The sequence below is a fragment of the Poeciliopsis prolifica genome, unplaced genomic scaffold (genome assembly GCF_027474105.1).
Source record: "Poeciliopsis prolifica strain line A6 unplaced genomic scaffold, Auburn_PproV2 SCAFFOLD063, whole genome shotgun sequence".
NCBI classification, from domain to species: domain Eukaryota; kingdom Metazoa; phylum Chordata; class Actinopteri; order Cyprinodontiformes; family Poeciliidae; genus Poeciliopsis; species Poeciliopsis prolifica.
In genome coordinates, this window is record NW_026562438.1 from 915,921 (window position 1) to 941,810 (window position 25,890).

At 42.6% G+C, this 25,890-nt stretch overlaps 2 protein-coding genes across 2 annotated transcripts; one reads left to right on the forward strand and one right to left on the reverse strand.

Annotated features, from left to right (window-relative positions):
* Positions 1-1,712: 1,712 nt before the first annotated feature.
* LOC129380044 (kallikrein 1-related peptidase b22-like) lies at positions 1,713-3,715 on the reverse strand. Its single transcript, XM_055061015.1, is given in 8 exon segments — positions 1,713-2,114; positions 2,215-2,312; positions 2,315-2,362; positions 2,834-2,895; positions 3,031-3,213; positions 3,292-3,311; positions 3,314-3,483; positions 3,646-3,715. Coding segments are annotated over 8 exon segments (789 nt in total). The 5' UTR covers positions 3,686-3,715; the 3' UTR covers positions 1,713-1,946.
* Positions 3,716-7,236: 3,521 nt separating this feature from the next.
* Positions 7,237-9,618, forward strand: LOC129379956 (snake venom serine protease Dav-PA-like). Its single transcript, XM_055060918.1, has 6 exons — positions 7,237-7,285; positions 7,512-7,704; positions 7,787-7,972; positions 8,286-8,347; positions 8,449-8,573; positions 8,669-9,618. The coding sequence occupies exons 1-6, from the start codon at positions 7,252-7,254 to the stop codon at positions 8,822-8,824; spliced, it is 756 nt and encodes a 251-aa protein (XP_054916893.1). The 5' UTR covers positions 7,237-7,251; the 3' UTR covers positions 8,825-9,618.
* Positions 9,619-25,890: the final 16,272 nt, after the last annotated feature.

Here is a 25,890-nt window from a genome sequence, read left to right on the forward strand (position 1 = left end):
GCAAATGGCAACCTCGATGAGGTCACAAGGAAAGGAGCCACAGCTAAATACCTCCAACGAATAAGGCAAGTCCTGAGAAGCCAGCTCAATGGCAAGAACAAAATCTGTGCGATAAACAGCTATGCCTTGCCAGTAATCAGATACCCTGCTGGAATAATTAGCTGGCCAAAGGAGGAGATAAAAGCCACAGATATTAAGACCAGAAAGCTACTAACAATGCATGGAGGGTTCCATCCCAAATCCAGCACCCTGAGACTGTACACGAGCCGCAAGGAAGGAGGCAGAGGACTAGTGAGTGTGAGAACCACTGTCCAGGACGAAACAACTAAGATCCATAATACATCAGGGACAAAGCCTCAACAGACAATGTGCTCAGTGAATGTCTCAGACAACAGGGAACGGAGGTTGAGGTGCCAGAGATACCATCATGGGAGGACAAACCCCTACATGGGATGTACCACCAGCAAATAACCCAAGTGGCTGATATCAGTAAATCCTACCAATGGCTGGAAAAAGCTGGACTCAAGGACAGCACAGAGGCCCTCATCCTGGCCGCCCAGGAACAGGCCCTAAACACCAGAGCAATAGAGGCCCAGATCTACCACCCCAGACAAGACCCAAGGTGTAGGTTGTGCAAGGAGGCCCCTGAGACAGTCCAGGCACATCACAGCAGGGCAAGATACTGGCAGGGAAAGCGTACATGGAGCGACATAACCAAGTGGCAGGCATAGTGTACAGAAACATCTGTGCAGAATATGGACTGGAAACCCCGAGATCAAAGTGGGAAACACCCCCAAAGGTGGTAGAGAACACCAGAGCTAAGATCCTGTGGGACTTCCAGATCCAGACAGACAAAATGGTAATGGCGAACCAACCAGACATTGTCGTAGTGGATAAACATCAGAGGAAAGCCGTTGTGGTAGATGTAGCAATACCAAGTGATTGCAACATCAGGAAAAAGGAGAAACTAGAGAAATACCAGGGCCTCAGGGAGGAACTGGAGAGGGCCTGGAAGGTGAAGACCACAGTGGTGCCTGTGGTCATCGGTGCCCTCGGGGCAGTAACCCCCAAACTGGAGCAGTGGCTACAACAGATCCCAGGAACAACATCAGACATCTCAGTCCAGAATGTGCAGTCCTTGGCACAGCCAAGATACTGCAGGACCCTCAAGCTCCCAGGCCTCTGGTAGAGGACCCGAGCTCAGAGGATAAGAACCACCCGCGGTGGGTGAGAAGGGAATTTTTATTTATTATTATATATATATATATAATATATATATATATATATATATATATATATATATATATATATATATATATATATATATATATAATTTTACAAGTATATATTTTAATTAAAATTGATTAAAATAATTAACTTTGTAACTTTATTATGCTGGGACAACTTTTTATCCTGACCCCAATTGTCTGATTTCTGAAAAGGTTTTCATGACTGTTCTTGGAAAGTTTCTGAAATTCATTTCATCATTTAAAATGTTTTGTTCAAAACTGTCAGGATTTCCCAGAAAAGATCCAATCACAGATGGTGCGAAACTGATAACATTGTTCTCTAAACTGCTTGATGAAAACCTGCAGGTTTTTAGTTTTTGATGATGAGTTTAACAGCCTTTAAAACTAAAACTGTGTTAAATATTTTAAATTCTGTTATTTTCTTCAGTAATAACCGAAATAAGCACCAGACAATCAATCAGGTCAGAAAATAGCCATTTATTTTCCAGTCATTTGACAGTGGATATTATATTTGATTATTACAAGCAGCAGCTTTACTTATTGAAAATAAGATATTGTCACAGATTAATTTGTACACAAACTTTAATCCCTTAATAATTCAGCTGCAAATCACAAAATGAATCAACTGGAAAATTTAAATGTAAAATTTAACTTGAACTTTGTAATTTTATTATGCTGGGAACATTTAGTCATAATTCAGATTAATCTTTCTTCTGGCTGACGAATTGTTTTTTCTATCCAATCCTTGTAGCCACAGATGTCAATGAAAGCGCTTGGTGCACTGAGTGCATACTCCGGATGTCCAGAGAAGGAACAAACTCCATACAGCCTGTCCTGGAACACCCATCCTCCACCATTGTCACCCTGTCACAAACACAGAGCTTTCAGTTTATATTCTGCTGTGATTATCCAATAAAATAGACACCGAGTTTTTGTGCAGAAAATGGTTTAAAGACTGACGTACTTCAGATATGTCCTTCTTAGAGCTTTGTGCACTGTACCACTTCTGGAAACTGTACTCAAAGAACTCATGTTTAGACATGAGCAGTTCCATCTTGTGAGTTTATCAATCTTAATCTCTGCACACTGCAGATCATCTGAACGATGATGGACTGTAGATGAAAAGCAGCATAAACATGTTTAGGTCAATTTAAGTGTTGTCACATTTTGCTCAGAATATCACCTTGTTGTCTGTGGTTATTAAACTGCAGTATGTTACTTGTACAAATAGTTTTTTTTTTTTAATGAAAACTGTGACTATGTCCTCATGGTAAATATGAGACAGATAATCAATGGAAGCATTGATTTCCTCCACTTCCTCCTTGTTGTCCTAGATATCTGCAGAAATGCACCAGTCCAGGTCAAAAACACCCAATCAGAGCAAAGAGGAGGGTCTTAGTGTTGTCAATCAATGCTCGTGTAAACCCTGCTCACTATACAGGGGAGGACTAATTTGTTGGTTTGAATTTTCAGGCTAAGGTTACAGTTTTTTCAGCACTTCCTATTTCAGCTTTAAGCAGTTTATCTCAGAGAGTTTTTGATGATCAAAACTTCAACAAGAAAAACATAAACATCCATCTCACTTCTTTTGTTAAACAGGCCAAGTTTTGATCCTCCATAACCTGCAATCTGAACCTTGGTGCCGCTGAAACACAAAAAACAAAACTAAAAATAAATCACATTAAGAAAAACAACCAGAGCTCAAATTTTCCTGGATGAACTTTTTCTCATTTTGCAGATCAAGAAGCAAAATTCTTAAATTTGAGAAGCTAAAACTTACAGTAGGAGAGTATCTGGACAGGCAGCTAGTTTGACTGGTTCGATTGTTGTTAGTACTGGCAGCTTGAGGAGCATGATGTCATGTTTACGGCCGTTGCTGTCTCTATAAATCTCATGATGAGTAATTCTATACGTCGTTGTGGGAAGCCATTTAGGATGAACTCCGACATGTGCCTCAATAATCCTAGGAAAATAAAACATAATTAATAGAGAAACAAATTAAGTTATTGGTGATTTGTCAGTAAGATGTTTCCTGACTCACCATCCTGGATCTGACTCCCCCAGCAGTGAGCTGCAGTCAGAACCCAACGATGGCTGATCAGAGATCCTCCACAAATATAATCCTGTACCTTATTATGTCCATAGATCTTCACATGATACCTACGCTCATCGTCTCTACATTTCTCACCTCCAACAATTCTCTTCTGCAGAGACACTGAGCTCACTGCAACACCTGGAGAAGAAAGTTGCTGTTTTAGCAATTTCAAACAGTAGAAACAAAGAAACAACATGACAGCTCATAATGAAAAGGATAAAATAAAACACAGATCAACATAATTCATAGCATTCAGAGCCAGTGTAAGTGTCTCCAGTGTCTCCAGTGAGTCCGACTCACCCAGACCCAGCAGCAGCAGAAGAACCTTCAGCAGAGCCATTGCTGGTCCAGCTTCCTGTGAATGTCTGCAGTCCTGCAGCAGCTATTAAACTCTGTTCACAATTTCCTGTTGGATAAGAAGCCACCAATTACAGGACGGACGCCGGTCTGTCCAATCACAGGGAGTCACCCAGCTCTGTCCAGCAAGTTAGGGACTTGCTGGACAGTCCCTAACTTCTGAATTATGGTCCTCCAGGGTGTTTGTACGACAAGCAGTTTTTTCTGGCTGTGTAGTCCATCAGTTTCAGTACAGATGTTTTCATGACAAAGTAAAGAACAATGTGAGCTGAGGATTTGTAGGATTCCTTTAAATTTGGCCGATCAAAAGGATAAAATATGGCAGAGTTACCAGTGTATGAAATTTATGTCTTTAAGAATTATGAAAACATTCAATAAATTAAATTTCACAAAACCTGAGAATTATTCATCTGGCAGGAGACGTAAAAGTTTTGATGTAGATTAAAAATCCAACTTACAAAAAAAACAACAAAGTCCAAAGAATAAAAATAAACCCAAACCAGGGAAAAGTAGAGACCATGAGGAAAGCAGGGAAAAAGGAAGAGGAGCAGTAGCAAGACGAAGCGGCGAGTGACAGTCTGTGATTTGACCAATTAGAGATGTGATTATATATTCATCTGCTGCTCATAATCATCTGTTTTATGTTGCTAAAAGTTAGTTTGGTGTAAAGAGGAGCTAAAATGCTAACAAAGATCAAGTTAAGGACAAACACACAGCGTATGAAAAAATAGAGAAACGCCTGTGATGTTACATTGTGAAAAACTAAAAGACTAATGGAACTAAAATGTCCTTCATAAAGGAAATTATGAATCTTGTAACTTTATAGACCAAAAATGTTTCAAGTGATTCATAAGGAACAGTCTGTAATGGACAAAAGGACTCTTTGTCTTTTCTCTATCTGTTTTATCTGCTCACGCGCACACGGCTGCACGCTGACATAACCATGGCAGTTCAGACTGGTGACAGTAACACATGAACAATAACAGATTAAGGAAGGCAAAACCTGAGAGAGAGCAGAGAGCTTCAGTCTTTGCTTCACTTGATTTTTTTAAATCAAGTGAGGATTTGTAGGATTCCTTTAAACTTTTTTGATTTTTTATTAAGTGATGAAAAACTAAACATCAGACAAGCTTAAAGCGGTGAGCAAAAAGGAGACTTCCTCCATCACTCGCTCTCCTGGGTCCACTGCGTCTTCCCCACCATCTCCATAACTGAAATTCATGACAGTGACTTTAATGTCCAATGCATTACCATCCTTCTCTTATATACTTTCAAACTCATAGAAACCTTTAATACATTGTGTTTTGTTTCTTGACAAGTTTAAACACAAAATAAATTTTCCTTATATAAAAGAAAATTTGCATATAAGCTTAATAGTTATTTCTGTGCAAATCACCTGTAAATGTAACAGTTAGCAAGCTAGAAATAAATATTTTGCTATATCAGTGTTAACTATCTAGTTCAGAAGTTTATAGAGTCAGTTTGCTAAACAAATATTTCATTTGAAACTGTGACATTTCCCAATGAATGCATAACATGTTGAAAATATGATTGAAAATGAACCTCGAGACTGTAACATTACAGTGTTGGAGATGATCTTTTCTCCAGCTTGGTTCGTAATGAATGAGGTTCAAGAAGAGTCGGTGAGTTGAAATCATCAATCTTACATATTAAGACCAAAATACAGAGCTGGTCCATCACCATGTTTCCTGATGGGAGAACAAAGCAAATGGTTCCTAGCAGCAGTTCCTCGTTCATTTTCTTGGTTTATATCTAAACTCTGCTCTATAGAGGACATTTCCTAACATGTCATTTTCTAAAATTTACAGGTGTATATATGTGCATGTATGAGTGTGTGTGTTTCCACAGCCAGACCCCATACTGCTGCACCCTACACCCTTCTATGAAGGGTGTAGGGTGAAGTCAAAGTGCACATAAAGGTTTGAAGGTTACAAACGTAGAAAAATTTGAGATTTGGGGCAGTACCTGTGTCGTAACCTGGACATCCAAAATGGTGGGACTGGTCACTGCTTAGGCATGTGTGCTGCTAATAAGTACAACTACAACAACAAAAAAATGATTTTAAATGTATAAAATTCATTGCTAGAGATATTTGACTGTTCAAAAGTCTTTTGTTTTGACTTGTATACAGAGCAAAATTCATTGTAATCACACATGTTCAGTCGAGTAAAACAAACATTATATCAAGACTTTACTTTTGAAAACTTTTTTTCTGTTTTGCAACAGACACAGCTTACTCTGTGAACATTGCCATATTTCTAAGATGGCAAAAATACAAAAATCAAATGTACAAATGTTCAATTTAACAGTCTGTGATTTGACCAATTAGAAATGTGATCACATATTCAGCTATTAAAAACATCTGTTTCATGTTGCTAAAATTTAGTTTGGTGTAAAGAGGAGTTAATGTGCTAACAAAGATCAAGTTAAGAAGAAAAACACTAAAAAAAACTGAAAAAAGCCTGTGATGTGACGTTCTGAAAAAACAGAAAGACTAATGGAACTAAAATGTCCTTCATAAAGGAAATTATGAATCTTGTAACTTTATAGACCAAAAATGTTTCAAGTGATTCATAAGGAACAGTCTGTAATGGACAAAAGGACTCTTTGTCTTTTCTCTATCTGTTTTATCTGCTCACGCGCACACGGCTGCACGCTGACATAACCATAGCAGTTCAGACTGGTGACAGTAACACGTCTCCTGCCTGCTGCGTTGGGTCCACACTTCAACCACAGACATCATGACAGACGCTGGAAATGCATCGAACTTTAAAGCCACTCTGTGGCTTTAATGTGGCCATGGTCAGTTTGTAATTCATATAATGTAAACATTTCAATATAAATAAGACATGCTTTTCAGAAGCACAATAACATTGTTACAAAATAAAATGGGAACAATGGACTTTTTTCTTAAATTTTCAATTTAAGAACTAAAATATAAGAATATTTTCACAGTCAAAATATTTGGCAGATGTGAATTCATGTAGATTGGAAACCAAACAGGTTTTTCTTAAAAAACAACCTGAAAACAATGACGAGTCTCTCTTTCTTCAGAAAGTCATTTTATTTCATTAAGATTACAATCAAGTTTTCCTTTGAGCAAAACTCTGCAAAAACAGAAAATAATTTTTACTTTAGTTTCTAGAACAAATCTCTCAGTTCACTTGGAATAAAGCAAAACTAACATACAAGTAACTACAGCAAAATATGGGAATTGCTTGTCATAAGTTCCTTAATATTACTGAAAAGGAATTGACTTATGAAACAAAAGGATCGTGTTTCAATGGCTGTTTATTTAAGTTATAAGAGGTGGAAATGTTTCGTTATTAGTGAAATAATCTGTCAATGCAACTAGAACTTTTTAAAAGTTTCTTTTGGACAATGAGATGTTAAATTTCATCTCTATGCACCTGACAGCGCACATCAGTGTCGTCCTATGATTGGTGGCTTCCTGTCAAACTGGAACTTGTGAAGAGAGTTTAAAAGCTGCAGCAGGACTGCAGACATTCACAGCAAGCTGGACCAGCAATGGCTCTGCTGAAGGTTCTGCTGCTGCTACTGGGTGAGTTGGACTCACTGGAGACACTGGTGACACTTCCACTGGTTCCAGAGAGGCTGCTGCTCTCTGTGACCCTCAAACTTCCCTCTGATTCTTTTTCACACTGAAACTTTTTTTGAATGTAAATACTGATGCTTTTCAATCTTTAACTGTTTATTCTTCTTCTATTCCAGCAGTCATGTTTGCATCTGATTTCTGAGTAAAGTAAGTCCACCTTTTTCTTCTTCAGGTGTTTCAGTGAACTCGGGTGTTTCTCTGCAGAAGAGAATCATCAGAGGTCATGATTGTGATAACAATGAGCATCTTCATTATGTTCGGCTATCAGGCAGGAAAGGTACTGCCACGACCCAGTGTGGCGGATCTCTGATCCATCCTGAGTGGATCCTCACTGCAGGTCACTGCTCTGAGATGGAGTCAGGATGGTAGGAAAGAGACATTAAGACATTTTTATCTGCAGTTGATCAGGTTTTCTAACTATTCATTATAATCTAACCTTTTCTGCAGGACTTTTACAGCATTGTTTGGAGTTCATCCACAGACTGCTAAACAGGAGGATCAGATAATCCAACACAATCCTGTGATTTATGTTAAAGATGGCCAGCTGCATGACATCATGTTGCTGAAGCTTCAGACACCAGTCAGAAATATCCCACCTGCTCTGCTACCAAGATGCAGTAACCGTCTTAAAAAGTAAGTCTTTTTCTGATCAAAAGCTTGAGTTTAGGTTTTCTGTCTCCACTGCCACAGTCCTGCTAACTCTGCTTCAGGACACCTGAGTCAGGTAATCATGCCACCAGCAGAACCAGAACCCATTTAGCTCAGGTGTGTTGGATCAGAGACACATGTAAAGGACGCAGGACACATCACTGAGGACTGGAGTTGGACACTCCTGTCTCAGTGGATGAAGACCTTCATGGATTTAGTTATGTTGTTTCATTGTTCCTTCTTGCGATTCATTTTCTGCATTGTTGCCTTACTGACATTTATTCTAATTGTCTTTCAGTGGTGATGCAGTTCAGCTGGCAGGAGAGGGAGCAACGATAATCGGACCCAATAATGAGCGACGTGAGAGAAATATTAAAGTTATGAGAATAAAATCTTTGTTTCTGTCTCTACAGAAAAGGCCGAGTGAAGAACATGTTTATGATTCTCCTGTTTCTCTGCAGTACCCTATGATGCTGTTTCATCACATCTTCAGTGTGTCGACATGAATGTTGCTGCTGTTTCCTACTTCGATTCGACACGTGGGTTTATATTCCGTGCTGCATCACCGAACAAGGATGCTTGTGCTGTAAGTTTGTTTCTTCAATATCTCTCTACAGTGACTGGAAGACCTTTCTCTTTTACAACATAAATAAATAATTATTGATCCACATTTTTCTACAGGGTGACTCTGGTGGAGGAGTGATCTTCAACAAGCAGCTTTATGGTGTGATTTCTGCAGGTGGAATCAATGCATGTCAGAGAGCAGCTTTTATCATGGATGTGTGTGAATACATGGAGTGGATAAGCAAATCAACTGGGCTTAAACTCAAAACATGAAGTGTCATGAAATCAAATTTTCAAATTTATCATGAAATCAAATTTCCTCTGTCGATGTTACTACTCGAGATCATCCCTAAAGTTAAATATATGCATTAGAAGGTGTGTTTTTCCCTTTGTGGGGCCTGTCTTAATGTTAATTTTATTACCTTTGAGTCCTACTGAAACACCCAGATCTTCTCTGGCCAGCCTCTTGCCCAGACCGTAATTTATGACGTGCAGCTGGAATGTTATCTCTGCCTCAACTGATTCAACAAAATCTAATGCTAAATAATAACTATAAGTTTGGATCTAAGAACTAAAATGTTTTCTATTTTAAGAAAAGCTCTTTTTGAGAATACCTGAAATATTTTTAAAGTAAAATATATTTGCTAATTCTATTGTATTTAAGTAATATAAAATGCATGCAAATAGTGTGATTACAAAATAATTCAAAACATGTTGTTTAATGCTTAAGGAAATATCTTAATATATATTTAATTCTAGTATGGATAAGATTTTTTTTAAAAAAGTTTTAATGTTCCACTGAACTTTTGAACCGACACTAAAGAATTTATTGTCCTGATAGCAGACAGACTCCCTGTCTGTATAGCAGTTAAAGGAGTTACAGTCCTGTCTATCTGCAAAACCCTCCCTAGAGATTTATGTAAGTTCAGAGAGCCACCAGTTGTTTTAGTTTGGATCTATATCTAAGTTTCTCTTAACGTAAAGGCTACTCCAAATGTTCATGGTATATTTCATATCCATAAAGGTTAGCTTGTCTACGATTGTGCTGATTAAAATTATATTTTCAACAGGGCTCGTCTCATATTTGGCCGTTAAATGTATTGAACCAATACATAACTGTCCGATAGACGCACCAATAATAAACATCAATACTAAGTTTAACAATAATGGTCAAAATATGACAGGCAATATTAAGGTCAGCTGCACTGTACTGGCGGGAGCAGAAGGACCCCTGAACGCTACAGACCAACGCTGGACGTCACAGTTGCCTAGAGACGGACACTGCGCAGCCGCAGTGAGCTGCTATCAACCCGCGTCTTTTTAAAACGTCCTCTCCCTGAATCCATGTTCGTCGAAGAAAAAACGCCTCAAAAATACAGACGTGAGTAAAAGACGCGTATTATAAGCTGAACATAGAAAGATAAAACAATGTGTCCGTCATGGCGCTGCTGTGTAACAGACTGAATGGACCAGGAGGAACCGCAGACCCGTCCAGAACCTACAGAACCAGAATCTCTTCATCCTCAACCATCTCCTGAGGCTGATATGGTACAGAACATTTTGCTATGATGGATTCAGTTTATTACTGTGATTTTAGCTTGATTATTATTATCGCTTTATGTTGAGTTTGGATCATTGGCGGAGCCAGAGGGGTGGCCGGGGTGGCACTTGCCACCCCCAACAGACCCCTGGCCACCCCTAGTGCCACCCCACTAGAAATGGTAATTTTTAAATATAATACGTATGATATCAGCAAAGATTTGCCAGGAAAACTGTAATTTCCGACTGTCCCTGAAGGCAGCTCGATGCCCGACGCTGTTCATTGGTTAAACTGACATGTGGTTCCTGCTTGATCCAAAACACATCCGCGGCTTTAGAGTTACACCGGGAGTTTTGCAGGTATTTACGACATTTTACCGCTCAGCAGTAACCGCTGTTACCTTCCTAATGAGAGGCGGCACTTGTCATACATTTCTAAAAAGAAAAAAAAAATGGTTGTGCACCGCTGCGTAGTGCCTCGTTTATTATATTAGCCATGCTAGTGCTGGTAGATCGTGTTTTAGACAGATTCTTTTAACATATGTTTTAGTGACATGCTGCCCTCTAATGTTTTATATCTCCCAGCTCTTGCTTGAAATGTGTGGTAAGAATATGAGAAAAACCATTAAGTTTTATAATGACTGAAATGTAAGTAGGCTATGTCAAATGAAAGCTTTGAATTATAACCTGACTAGTTATATTAATTAATTTTAATTAATATATTTTTAATTTAGTATTATTTTAGCTAGCTACAGAAAACTAAAAACTATAGTTTAAATAATAGTTGAAATAGTGTCTCTGCCAAACAGTCATGGAGTCTAAATACCAGGCTCTTATTTTGTGTAGAGCCCAAATGAAGAGAAAAGGGAATATCTCCCAGTTCTTCTGAAAGAGGCAAAAACCAGGGCCAGACAGAACCCTGCAGCAGTGACCAGGACCAGACAGAACCAGACAGAACCCTGCAGCAGTGACCAGGACCATACAGAACCCTGCAGCAGTGACCAGGACCAGACAGAACCCTGCAGCAGTGACCAACCTGGAGAATCCAGCCAGGAGACTCCAGGCCCAAGTGGATCACCAGCGGGTTAGAGGCTGTGACAGAGAGTTATTAAGTATTAAAATCCAATTAAAGCTGCAAGCAGCCTCGAACGGCCCTCGCAGCCAAGCGCCGCTCCGGCCTATTGCCACCGCGGGGTACTAGCAACCGTCGCCTCACGCCAGCCACCACAGAAGCTCTCACGCAGTTTTCAACGCCTCCGCCTACACCGCGGTAGCTGTTGCTGAGTTTCCATCAACGCTTCACACGTTCCAACACAGAAGTTGTTGCGCAGTTTCCGCGCCCGTCCACCAGGCGGTACGCATCGATGCGTTCGGCGGCGCTCCTTGACGATGCTAAAAAATGTGGTGCAGAGTCATTGGTTCAGCGAGGAAATATAGCTGGCGGATTAATGTAGGGGGCGCAGTGGAGTCAAAATACATTTCAATACTGTTTTGCTCTTTAGAGGTCAACAAAGTTCATACATATTCAATTTGGCGCCAGTCGAATGATCCGCGTGTCATTTACAGCCGATCGTATGCACATGGCGAAGTACTGCAGTTCGTCATTGTTCATCATCTTCAGCTGTGTTTCTAAAGAACTCTATTTCATTGTTGGAGTAATACTTACTCAGAGTGGGGAATTACTGAAATGGTTTGTAAGAAGTAAGAAAATGCTACATTTACTACATGATTTAATTCAACAGAAATTATCTGAGACATTTCTATCCTTTTAGAAATTTCACGGCAACGTTCACAAAGTTTTCATGCCCATCCGCCCATGGATCTGTCATTGGTGGAGGAACACTGACACCAACTGGCGAAATACTGATATTGTTCTTCATCCTGTTTATCTGCTGTTTCATTTGTGGAGCAATACTGACCCCAAGTGGCGAATTACTGAAATGGTTTATAAACGCCAAAAATGGGGTCAAAATCTGAACTTCAATCTAAAATGGCGGACTTCCTGTGGGGTTTAGACCATGGCTCCAAGAGACTTTTTTGTAAGTCCTGACATGGTACACATGTGTACAAAGTTTCGTAATTGTAGGTTAAAGCATGGCTTGGGGCTGATCATTTAAAAGTTTCTAGGGGGCGCTATAGAGAAATTAGGCCACGCCCACCAAATATTCTGATGGATTCCTGTCAGGGAGTGGATGAGGATCCATCCTTGTGAGTGTGGAGCAGCTGGGCCTAAAAATGTGGAATTGAGAGCCAAACGTATGGCGATGGCGTTACAGGTCACTTCGCCACGCCGCCACGCCCAGCTGCTCCATTGAAGCTGGTCGGGGTTGGAATCCTCAATACACCAACATGTCTTCTGTGTCTGGGCACAGTTTCATGTTGATGAGGTCAAAGGGGTGAGATAGCGACCGTTAACAGTAAAACATTACACTTCCTGTTATCAGGGGGCGTGGCCTAAGTGATGTCATCATCCGACCATAGGGTGTTGTAGGAGAGCCGATGATGATCAATCACAGTAACTTTGGTGCCTCTGTGAGTTTCTGTATAGGAGATATAGCAGTTTATTTTTTATGGGGAGTAGGTGAACTTTGACCCCTGCTAACCCCCTTCAGCATACTCAAAAACTCACCGTTTTGATAACTTTAGATGGGACATGCCTTATGAACAGACTGACGGAGTTTGAAGCCGATCAATCGAAATCCCTAGGAGGAGTTCGATCAAATACGAAGGCTGTAAACGGCAAAAATGGGTCAAAATCCAAACTTTAATCCAAAATGGCTGACTTCCTGTGGGGTTTAGACCATGGCTCCAAGAGACTTTTTTGTAAGTCCTGACAAGGTACACACGTGTACAAAGTTTCGTAATTGTAGGTTAAAGCATGGCTTGGGGCTGATCATTTAAAGTGTTCTAGGGGGCGCTATAGAGAAATTAGGCCACACCCTACAAATATGTGATGGATTCCTGTAGAGGAGTGGATGAAGATCCATCCTTGTGAGTTTGGAGCAGCTGTGCCCAAAAATGTGGAATTGAGAGCCAAACGTATGGCGATGGCGTTACAGGTAACTTCGCCACGCCGCCACGCCCAGCTGCTCCATCGAAGCTGGTCGGGGTTGGAATCCTTAACACACCAACATGTCTTCTGTGTCTGGGCACAGTTTCATGTTGATGAGGTCAAAGGGGTCAGATAGCGACCATTGACAGTAAAACATTACACTTCCTGTTCTCAGGGGGCGTGGCCTAAGTGATGTCATCATTTGACCATAGGGTATTGTAGGACACCCGATGATGATCAATCCCAGAAACTTTGGTGCCTCTGTGAGTTTCTGTGTAGGAGATATAGCAGTTTATTTTTTTACGGTGAGTAGGTGAACTTTGACCCCTGCTAACCCCCCTTCAGCATTCTCAAAAACTCACCGTTTTGATAACTTTAGATGGGACATGCCTTATGAACAGACTGACCGAGTTTGAAGCCGATCAATCGAAATCTCTAGGAGGAGTTCGATCAAATAGGAAGGCTGTAAACGGCAAAAATGGGGTCAAAATCTGAACTTCAATCCAAAATGGCTGACTTCCTGTGGGGTTTAGACCATGGCTCCAAGAGACTTTCTTTTAAGTCCTGACATGATACAAATGTGTACAAAGTTTCGTAATTGTAGGTTAAAGCATGGCTTGGGGCTGATCATTTAAAGTTTTCTAGGGGGCGCTATAGAAAAATTAGGCCACGCCCACCAAATATTGTGATGGATTCCTGTAGGGGAGTATGAGGGACCATCCTTGTGAGTTTGGAGCAGCTGGGCCTGAAAATGTGGAATTGAGAGCCAAACGTATGGCGATGGCGTTACAGGTCACTTCGCCACGCCGCCACGCCCATCTGCTCCATCAAAGCTGGTCGGGGTTGGAATCGTCAACACACCAACATGTTCTCTGTGTCTTGGCACAGTTTCATGTTGATGAGGTCAAAGGGGTCAGATAGCGACCGTTCTCAGTAAAACATGACGCTTCCTGTTCTCAGGGGGCGTGGTCTAAGTGATGTCATCATTCGACCACAGGGTATTGTAGGGCAGCCAATGATGATTAATCACAGTAACTCTGGTGCCTCTGTGAGTTTCTGTGTAGGAGATATAACAGTTTATGTTTTTATGGCGAGTAGGTGAACTTTGACCCCTGCTAAACCCCCTTCAGCATACTCAAAAACTCACAGTTTTGATAACTTTAGATGGGACATGCCTTATGAACAGACTGACCGAATTTGAAGCCGATCAATCGAAATCCCTAGGAGGAGTTCGATCAAATACGAAGGCTGTAAACGGCAAAAATGGCCTCAAAATTGGACCTTCAATCCAAAATGGCCGACTTCCTGTGATACTTGCACTATGACATTAATTGTAAATTTTGAGCGTCCTGGGGAGCTCTAGAAGAGTACCAAATTTCATGTCTCTAGGATAAAGTAAGTGAATAGCAAAGGGTCCTTTGAAAATTTCTAGGTGGCGCTATTGAGTCATTTCTTATGGGATTTTTGCAATGACCTTAAAATACAAAATTTTGAAACTCCCTTTACGCGTCCGCCAAGTTTGGTGAGTTTTTGAATATGATAAAGCCCTCAAAAAGCCAATTCATTTGGGTGGAAGAATAATAATAATAATTAAAGCTGCAAGCAGCCTCGAACGGCCCTCGCAGCCAAGCGCCGCTCCGGCCTATTGCCACCGCGGGGTATGAGCAACCGCCGCCTCACGCCAGCCACCACAGAAGCTCTCACGCAGTTTTCAGCGCCTCCGCCCGCACCGCGGAAGCTGTTGCTCAGTTTAAACTTCTCCAACTCCGGTCCAACAGAGCCTTCTTGCTCAAAAGCGTGGTTTGGATTTGCAACTCCAAAATCCAAGCAAAATGTTGAGCGTAGTCCAGTTCTGTGGCTCCAAAAAGCAGGCAAAATGTTCAGGAAAACTTCGCAGCTCCAGCTGTCGCCGGCTGACTGTTATTACGTAGCGTCGATCTGTTTTCTCATTGATGGAGTACCACTGCCTCCTGCTGGGGCAATACTGGTATTGCACTAGCAGTACCAGTATTTCTCCACAAGGTGCCAGTAGTACTCCATCAACACTGACCCCAGTGTGTTCTTACTTCGCTGTCATAAGTTTTGCTGAATGACTTTGTTTGTATTATTTCTAGCAAAAATGAATGAATGTTTGTACTTTAACCCACAAAATAAACTTATATATATATAAAAAGTTATAATAATGTATATTTAAATAATTAATAACAACATAACCTATGGGCTGCTGTTTTCTAGGGGGCGCTATAGAGAAATTAGGCCACGCCCACCAAATATTGTGATGGATTCCTGTCGGGGAGTTGATGGGAATCCATCCTTGTGAGTTTGGAGCAGGTGGGCCCAGAAATGTGGAATTGAGAGCCAAACGTATGGCGATGGCGTTACAGGTCACTTCGCCACGCCGCCACGCCCACCTGCTCCATCGTAGCTGGTCGGGGTTGAAATCCTCAACACACCAACATGTCTTCTGTGTCTGGGCACAGTTTCATGTTGATGAGGTCAAAGGGGTGAGATAGCGACCGTTCAGAGTAAAACATGACACTTCCTTTTCTCAGGGGGCGTGGCCTAAGTGATGTCATCATTCGACCATAGGGTATTGTAGGACACCCGATGATGATCAATCACAGAAAGTCTGGTGCCTCTGTGAGTTTCTGTGTAGGAGATATAGCAGTTTATTTTTTTACGGCGAGTAGGTGAACTTTGACCCCTGCTAACCCCCCTTCAGCATTCTCAAAAACTCACCGTTTTGATAACTTTAGATGGGACATGCCTTATGAGCAGACTGACCGAGTTTGAAGCCGATCAATCGAAATCCCTAGGAGGAGTTCGATCAAATAGGAAGGCTGTAAACGGCAAAAATGGGATCAAAATTTGAACTTCAATCTAAAATGCCTGACTTCCTATGGGGTTTAGACCGTGGCTCCAAGAGACTTTTTTGTAAGTCCTGACATGGTACACACGTGTACAAAGTTTCGTAGTTGTAGGTTAAAGCATGGCTTGGGGCTGATCATTTAAAATTTTCTAGGGGGCGCTATAGAGAAATTAGGCCACACCCTGCAAATATTGTGATGGATTCCTGTCGGGGAGTGGATGAAGATCCATCTTTGTGAGTTTGGAGCAGCTGCGCCCAAAAATGTGGAATTGAGAGCCAAACGTATGGCTATGGCGTTACGGGTCACTTCGCCACGCCGCCACGCCCAGCTGCTCCATCGAAGCTGGTCGGGGTTGGAATCCTCAACACACCAACATGTTTTCTGTGTCTGGGCACAGTTTCATGTTGATGAGGTCAAAGGGTCAGATAGCGACAGTTCACAGTAAAACATGACACTTCCTGTTCTCAGGGGGCGTGGCCTAAGTGATGTCATCATTCGACCATATGGTATTGTAGGGCAGCGGATGATGATCAATCACAGTAACTTTGGTGCCTCTGTGAGTTTCTTTGTAGGAGATATAGCAGTTTATTTATTTACGGCGAGTAGGTGAAATTTGACCCCTGCTAACCCCCCTTCAGCATACTCAAAAACTCACCGTTTTGATAACTTTAGATAGGACATGCCTTATGAAAAGACTGACCGAGTTTGAAGCCGGTCAATGGAAATCCCTAGGAGGAGTTCGATCAAATACGGAGGCTGTAAACGGCAAAAATGGGCTCAAAATTGGACCTTCAATCCAAAATGGCCGACTTCCTGTGATACTTGCACTATGACATTAATTGTAAATTTTGAGCATCTTGGGGAGCTCTACAAGTGTACCAAATTTCATGTCTCTACGATGAAGAAAGTGAATAGCAAAGGGTCCTTTGAAAATTTCTAGGTGGCGCTATTGAGCCATTTCTTATGGGATTTTTGCGATGACCTTAAAATACAAAATTTTGAAACTCCCTTTACGGGTCTGCCAAGTTTGGTGAGTTTTTGAATATGATAAAGCCCCCAAAAAGCCAATTCATTTGGGTGGAAGAATAATAATAATAATAATAATAATAATAAGAAACAGTACAGAAACAATAGGCCTTCGCAGCGCTTAGCTGCTCGGGCCTAATTAAAGCTGCAAGCAGCCTCGAACGGCCCTCGCAGCCAAGCGCCGCTCCGGCCTATTGCCACCGCGGGGTACTAGCAACCGGCGCCTCACGCCAGCCACCACAGAAGCTCTCACGCAGTTTTCAGCTCTACCGCCCGCACCACGGAAGCTGTTGCTCAGTTTCCATCAACGCTGGCCACGTGCTAACACAGAAGTTGTTGCGCAGTTTCCGCGCCCATCCACCAGGGGGTACGCACTCATGCGTTCGGAGGCGCTCCTTGACGATGCAAAAAATGTGGTGCAGATTCATTGGTTTAGCGAGGAAATATAGCTGGCGGATTAATGTAGGACGCGCAGTGGAGTCAAAATATATTTCAATGCTGTTGTTCTCTTTAGAGGTCAACAAAGGTCATACGTATCCAATTTGTCGTCAGTCGGATGATCCACGTGTAATTTACAGCCGATCATATGCATATGGCGAAGTACTACTGTTCGTCATTTTTCATCATTTTCAGCTGTGTTTCTAAAGCGCTCTATTTCATTGTTGGAGTAATACTTACTCAGAGTGGCGAATAACTGAAATGGTTTGTAAGAAGTAAGAAAACGCTACATTTACTGCATGATTTAATTCAACAAAAATTATCTGAGACATTTCTATCCTTTTAGAAATGTCATGGCAACACACTCACAAAGTTTTAAACGCCCATCCGCCCGTGGATCTGTTTATCATCGGTGGAGGAACACTGACACCTACTGGCAAAATACTGATATTGTTCTTCATCCTGTTTATCTGCTGTTTCATTTGTGGAGCAATACTGACCCCAAGTGGCGAAGTAGTGAAATGGTTTATAAACGCCAAAAATGGGATCAAAATCTGAACTTCAATCAAAAATGGCCGACTTCCTCTGGGGTTTAGACCATGGCTCCAAGAGACTTTTTTGTAAGTCCTGACATGGTACACATGTGTACAAAGTTTCGTAATTGTAGGTTAAAGCATGGCTTGGGGCTGATCATTTAAAATTTTCTAGGGAGCGCTATAGAGAAATTGGGCCACACCCTACAAATATTGTGATGGATTCCTGTCGGGGAGTGGATGAAGATCCATCCTTGTGAGTTTGGAGCAGCTGCGCCAAAAAATGTGGAATTGAGAGCCAAACGTATGGCGATGGCGTTAAAGGTCACTTCGCCACGGCGCCACGCCCAGCTACTCCTTCGAAGCTGGTCGGGGTTGGAATCCTCAATACACCAACATGTCTCCTGTGTCTCGGCACAGTTTCATGTTGATGAGGTGAAAGGGGTCAGATAGCGACCATTGACAGTAAAACATTACATTTCCTGTTCTCAGGGGGCGTGGCCTAAGTGATGTCATCATTCGACCATAGGGTATTGTAGGGCAGCCGATGATGATCAATCACAGTAACTTTAGTGCCTTTGTCAGTTTCTGTGTAGGAGATATAGCAGTTTATTTTTTATGGGAGTAGGTGAACTTTGACCCCTGCCAACCCCCCTTCAGCATACTCAAAAACTCACCGTTTTGATAACTTTAGATGGGACATGCCTTATTAACAGACTGACCGAGTTTCATGCCGATCAATGGAAATCTCTAGGAGGAGTTCGATCAAATACCAAGGCTGAAAATGGCAAAAATGGGGTCAAAATCTGAACTTCAATCTAAAATGGCCGTCTTCCTGTGGGGTTTAGACCATGGCTCCAAGAGACTTTTTTGTAAGTCCTGAGAAGGTACACATGTGTACAACGTTTCGTAATTGTAGGTTAAAGCATGGCTTGGGGCTGATCATTTAAAGTTTTCTAGGGGGCGCTATAGAGAAATTAGGCCACGCCCACCAAATATTGATGGATTCCTGTCGGGGAGTGGATGAAGATCCATCCTTGTGAGGTTGGAGCAGCTGGAACAGAAACTGTGGAATTGAGAGCAAAACGTATGGCGATGGCGTTACAGGTCACTTCGCCACGCCGCCACGCCCACCTGCTCCATCGAAGCTGGTCGGGGTTGGAATCCTCAACACACCAACATGTCTTCTGTGTCTGGGCACAGTTTCATGTTGATGAGGTCAAAGGGGTCAGATAGTGAAAGTTCACAGTAAAAACATTACACTTCCTGTTCTCAGGGGGCGTGGCCAAAGTGATGTCATCATTCGACCATAGGGTATTGTAGGACACCCAATGTTGATCAATCATAGAAACTTTGGTGCCTCTGTGTGTCTGTGAGATATACAGTTTTGTTAGGAGATATGACTTTACCCCCCCTGCTAACCCCCCTTCAGCATACTCAAAAACTCACCATTTTGATAACTTTAGATGGGACATGCCTTATGAACAGACTGACCGAGTTTGAAGCCGATCAATCGAAATCCCTAGGAGGAGTTCGATCAAATACGAAGGCTGTAAACGGCAAAAATGGCCTCAAAATTGGACCTTCAATCCAAAATGGCTGTCTTCCTGTGATACTTGCACTATGACATTAATTGTAAATTTTGAGCGTCCTGGGGAGCTCTACAAGTGTACCAAATTTCATGTCTCTAGGATAAAGTAAGTGAATAGCAAAGGGTCCTTTGAAAATTTCTAGGTGGCGCTATTGAGCCATTTCTTGTGGGATTTTTGATGACCTTAAAAATCAAAATTTTTAAACAGGCTTAAGGCCTCCGCCAAGTTTGGTGAGTTTTCCAATATGATAAGGCCCCCAAAAAGCCCCCCAAAGAGGTGGGAAGAAAAATAATAATAATAATTAAAGCTGCAAGCAGCCTCGAACGGCCCTCGCAGCCAAGCGCCGCTCCGGCCTATTGCCACCGCGGGGTACTAGCAACCGTCGCCTCACGTCAGCCACCACAGAAGCTCTCACGCAGTTTTCAGCTCCTGCGCCCGCACCGCGGAAGCTGTTGCTCAGTTTCCATCAACGCTGGCCACGTGCTAACACAGAAGTTGTTGCGCAGTTTCCACGCCCGTCCACCAGGCGGTACGCACTGATGCGTTTGGAGGCGCTCCTTGACGATGCAAAAAATGTGGTGCAGATTCATTGGTTTAGCGAGGAAATATAGCTGGCGTATTAATGTAGGACGCGCAGTGGAGCCAAAATATATTTCAATGCTGTTGTTCTCTTTAGAGGTCAACAAAGGTCATACGTATCCAATTTGGCGTCAGTCGGAAGATCCACGTGTAATTTACAGCCGATCATATGCACATGGCGAAGTACTACAGTTCGTCATTTTTCATCATTTTCAGCTGTGTTTCTAAAGCACTCTATTTCATTGTTGGAGTTATACTTACTCAGAGTGGCGAATTACTGAAATGGTTTGTAAGAAGTAAGAAAACGCTACATTTACTGCATGATTTAATTCAACAAAAATTATCTGAGACATTTCTATCCTTTTAGAAATTTCATGGCAACGCTCTCACAAAGTTTTCACGCCCATCCGCCCGTGGATCTGTTTGTCATTGGTGGAGGAACACTGACACCTACTGGCGAAATACTGATATTGTTCTTCATCCTGTTTATCTGCTGTTTCATTTGTGGAGCAATACTTACCCCAAGTGGCGAATTACTGAAATGGTTTATAAACGCCAAAAATGGGATGAAAATCTGAACTTCAATCAAAAATGGCCGACTTCCTCTGGGGTTTAGACCATGGCTCCAAGAGACTTTTTTGTAAGTCCTGACATGGTACACACGTGTACAAAGTTTCGTAATTGTAGGTTAAAGCATGGCTTGGGGCCTATCATTTAAAATTTTCTAGGGGGCGCTATAGAGAAATTAAGCCACACCCTACAAATATTGTGATGGATTCCTGTCGGGGAGTGGATGAAGATCCATCCTTGTGAGTTTGGAGCAGCTGCGCCCAAAAATGTGGAATTCAGAGCCAAACGTATGGCGATGGCGTTACAGGTCACTTCGCCACGCCGCCACGCCCAGCTGCTCCATCGAAGCTGGTCGGGGTTGGAATCCTCAACACACCAACATGTCTTCTGTGTCTGGGCACAGTTTCATGTTGATGAGGTCAAAGGGGTCAGATAGCGACCATTCAGAGTAAAACATGACACTTCCTTTTCTCAGGGGGCGTGGCCTAAGTGATGTCATCATTCGACCATAGGGTATTGTAGGACACCCGATGATGATCAATCACAGAAACTTTGGTGCCTCTGTGAGTTTCTGTGTAGGAGATATAGCAGTTTATTTTTTTACAGCGAGTAGGTGAACTTTGACCCCTGCTAAGCCCCCTTCAGCATACTCAAAAACTCACCATTGTGATAACTTTAGATGGGACGTGCCTTATTAACAGACTGACCGAGTTTGAAGCCGATCAATGGAAATCCCTAGGAGGAGTTCGATCAAATACGGAGGCTGTAAACGGCAAAAATGGGGTCAAAATCCGAACTTCAATACAAAATGGCCGACATCCTGTGGGGTTTAGACCGTGGCTCCAAGAGACTTTTTTGTAAGTCCTGACATGGTACACATGTGTACAAAGTTTCGTAATTGTAGGTTAAAGCATGGCTTGGGGCTGATCATTTAAAGTATTCTAGGGGGCGCTATAGAGAAATTTGGCCACGCCCACCAAATATTGTGATGGATTCCTGTCGAGGAGTGGATGAGGGTCCATCCTTGTGAGTTTGGAGTAGCTGGGCCCGAAAATGTGGATTTTAGAGCCAAACGTATGGCGATGGCGTTACAGGTCACTTCGCCACGCCGCCACGCCCACCTGCTCCATCAAAGCTGGTCGGGGTTGGAATCCTCAACACACCAACATGTTCTCTGTGTCTGGGCACAGTTTCATGTTGATGAGGTCAAAGGGGTCAGATAGCGACCATTCTCAGTAAAACATGACACTTCCTGTTCTCAGGGGGCGTGGCCTAAGTGATGTCATCATTCGACCATAGGGTATTGTAGGGCAGCCGATGATGATCAATCACAGTAACTTTGGTGCCTCTGTGAGTTTCTGTGTAGGAGATATAGCAGTTTATTTTTTTACGGCGAGTAGGTGAACTTTGACCCCTGCTAACCCCCCTTCAGCATACTCAAAAACTCACCGTTTTGATAACTTTAGATGGGACATGCCTTATGAACAGACTGACCGAGTTTGAAGCCGGTCAATGGAAATCCCTAGGAGGAGTTCGATCAAATACGGAGGCTGTAAACGTCAAAAATGGGCTCAAAATTGGACCTTCAATCCCAAATGGCCGACTTCCTGTGATACTTGCACTATGACATTAATTGTAAATTTTGAGCATCTTGGGGAGCTCTACAAGTGTACCAAATTTCATGTCTCTACGATGAAGTAAGTGAATAGCAAAGGGTCCTTTGAAAATTTCTAGGTGGCGCTATTGAGCCATTTCTTGTGGAATTTTTGCGACGACTTTAAAATACGTAAATTTGAAACAGGCTTAAGGCCTCCGCCAAGTTTGGTGAGTTTTTGAATATGATAAAGCCCCCAAAAGCCAATTCATTTGGAGGGAGAATAATAATAATAATAATTAAAGCTGCAAGCAGCCTCGAACGGCCCTCGCAGCCAAGCGCCGCTCCGGCCTATTGCCACCGCGGGGTACTAGCAACCGTCGCCTCACGTCAGCCACCACAGAAGCTCTCACGCAGTTTTCAGCTCCTCCGCCCGCACCGCGGAAGCTGTTGCTCAGTTTCCATCAACGCTTGCCACGTGCTAACACAGAAGTTGTTGCGCAGTTTCCGCGCCCGTCCACCAGGCGGTACGCACTGATGCGTTCGGAGGCGCTCCTTGACGATGCAAAAAATGTGTTGCAGATTCATTGGTTTAGCGAGGAAATATAGCTGGCGGATTAATGTAGGACGCGCAGTGGAGCCAAAATATATTTCAATGCTGTTGTTCTCTTTAGAGATCAACAAAGGTCATACGTATCCAATTTGGCGTCAGTCGGAAGATCCACGTGTAATTTACAGCCGATCATATGCACATGGCGAAGTACTGCAGTTTGTCATTTTTCATCATTTTCAGCTGTGTTTCTAAAGCACTCTATTTCATTGTTGGAGTAATTCTTACTCAGAGTGGCGAATTACTGAAATGGTTTGTAAGAAGTAAGAAAACGCTACATTTACTGCATGATTTAATTCAACAAAAATTATCTGAGACATTTCTATCCTTTTAGAAATTTCATGGCAACGCTCTCACAAAGTTTTCGCGCCCATCCGCCCGTGGATCTGTCATTGGTGGAGGAACACTGACACCTACTGGCGAAATACTGATATTGTTCTTCATCCTGTTTATCTGCTGTTTCATTTGTGGAGCAATACTGACCCCAAGTGGCGAATTACTGAAATGGTTTATAGACACCAAAAATAGGATCAAAATCTGAACTTCAGTCTAAAATGGCCAACTTCCTGTGGGGTTTAGACCATGGCTCCAAGAGACTTTTTTGTAAGTCCTGACATGGTACACACGTGTACAAAGTTTCGTAATTGTAGGCTAAAGCATGGCTTGGGGCTGATCATTTAAAATTTTCTAGGGGGCGCTATAGAGAAATTAGGCCACACCCTACAAATATTGTGATGGATTCCTGTCGGGGAGTGGATGAAGATCCATCCTTGTGAGTTTGGAGCAGCTGCGCCCAAAAATGTGGAATTGAGAGCCAAACGTATGGCGATGGCGTTACAGGTCACTTCGCCACGCCGCCACGCCCAGCTGCTCCATCGAAGCTGGTCGGGCTTGGAATCCTCAATACACCAACATGTCTTCTGTGTCTGGGCACAGTTTCATGTTGATGAGGTCAAAGGGGTCAGATAGCGAACGTTCACAGTAAACATTACACTTCCTGTTCTCAGGGGGCGTGGCCTAAGTGATGTCATCATTCGACCATAGGGTATTCTAGGAGACCCGATGATGATCAATCACTCAAACTTTGGTTCCTCTGTGAGTTTCTGTGTAGGAGATATAGCAGTTTATTTTTTATGGGGAGTAGGTGAACTTTGACCCCTGCTAACCCCCCTTCAGCATTCTCAAAAACTCACCGTTTTGATAACTTTAGATGGGACATGCCTTATGAACAGACTGACGGAGTTTGAAGCCGATTATTCAAAATCCCTAGGAGGAGTTCTATCAAATAGGAAGGCTGTAAACGGCAAAAATGGGTCAAAATCCAAACTTCAATCCAAAATGGCTGACTTCCTGTGGGGTTTAGACCATGGCTCCAAGAGACTTTTTTGTAAGTCCTGACAAGGTACACACGTGTACAAAGTTTTGTAATTGTAGGTTAAAGCATGGCTTGGGGCTTATCATTTAAAATTTTCTAGGGGCGCTATAGAGAAATTAGGCCACACCCTACAAATATTGTGATGGATTCCTGTCGGGGAGTGGATGAAGATCCATCCTTGTGAGTTTGGAGAAGCTGCGCCCAAAAATGTGGAATTGAGAGCCAAACGTATGGCGATGGCGTTACAGGTCACTTCGCCACGCCGCCACGCCCAGCTGCTCCATCGAAGCTGGTCGGGGTTGGAATCCTCAACACACACCAACATGTCTTCTGTGTCTGGGCACAGTTTCATGTTGATGAGGTCAAAGGTGTCAGATAGCGACCATTCAAAGTAAAACATGACACTTCCTTTTCTCAGGGGGCTTGGCCTAAGTGATGTCATCATTCGACCATAGGGTATTGTAGGACACCCGATGATGATCAATCACAGAAACTTTGGTGCCTCTGTGAGTTTCTGTGTAGGAGATATAGCAGTTTATTTTTTTACGGCGAGTAGGTGAACTTTGACCCCTGCTAACCCCCCTTCAGCATTCTCAAAAACTCACCGTTTTGATAACTTTAGATGGGACATGCCTTATGAGCAGACTGACCGAGTTTCAAGCCGATCAATCGAAATCCCTAGGAGGAGTTCGATCAAATACAGAGGCTTTAAACGGCAAAAATGGAGTCAAAATCTGAACTTCAATCTAAAATGGCCGACTTCCTGTGGGGTTTAGACCATGGCTCCAAGAGACTTTTTTGTAAGTCCTGACATGGTACACACGTGTACAAAGTTTCGTAATTGTAGGTTAAAGCATGGCTTGGGGCTGATCATTTAAAATTTTCTAGGGGGCGCTATAGATAAATTAGGCCACACCCTACAAATATTGTGATGGATTCCTGTCGGGGAGTGGATGATAATCCATCCTTGTGAGTTTGGAGCAGCTGTGGCCAAAAATGTGGAATTGAGAGCCAAACGTATGGCGATGGCGTTACAGGTCACTTCGCCACGCCGCCACGCCCAGCTGCTCAATCGAAGCTGGTCGGGGTTGGAATCGTCAACACACCAACATGTCTTCTGTGTCTGGGCACAGTTTCATGTTGATGAGGTCAAAGGGGTCAGATAGCGACCGTCCACAGTAAAACATTACACTTCCTGTTCTCATGGGGCGTGGCCTACGTGATGTCATCCTTCGACCATAGGGTATTGTGTAGACCCGATGATGATCAATCACAGAAACTTTGGTGCCTCTGTGAGTTTCTGTGTAGGAGATATAGCAGTTTATTTTTTTATGGCGAGTAGGTGAACTTTGACCCCTGCTAACCCCCCTTCAGCATACTCAAAAACTCACCGTTTTGATAACTTTAGATGGGACATGCCTTATGAACAGACTGACTGAGTTTGAAGCCGATCAATCGAAATCCCTAGGAGGAGTTCGATCAAATACGGAGGCTGTAAACGGCAAAAATGGCCTCAAAATTGGACCTTCAATCCAAAATGGCTGACTTCCTGTGATACTTG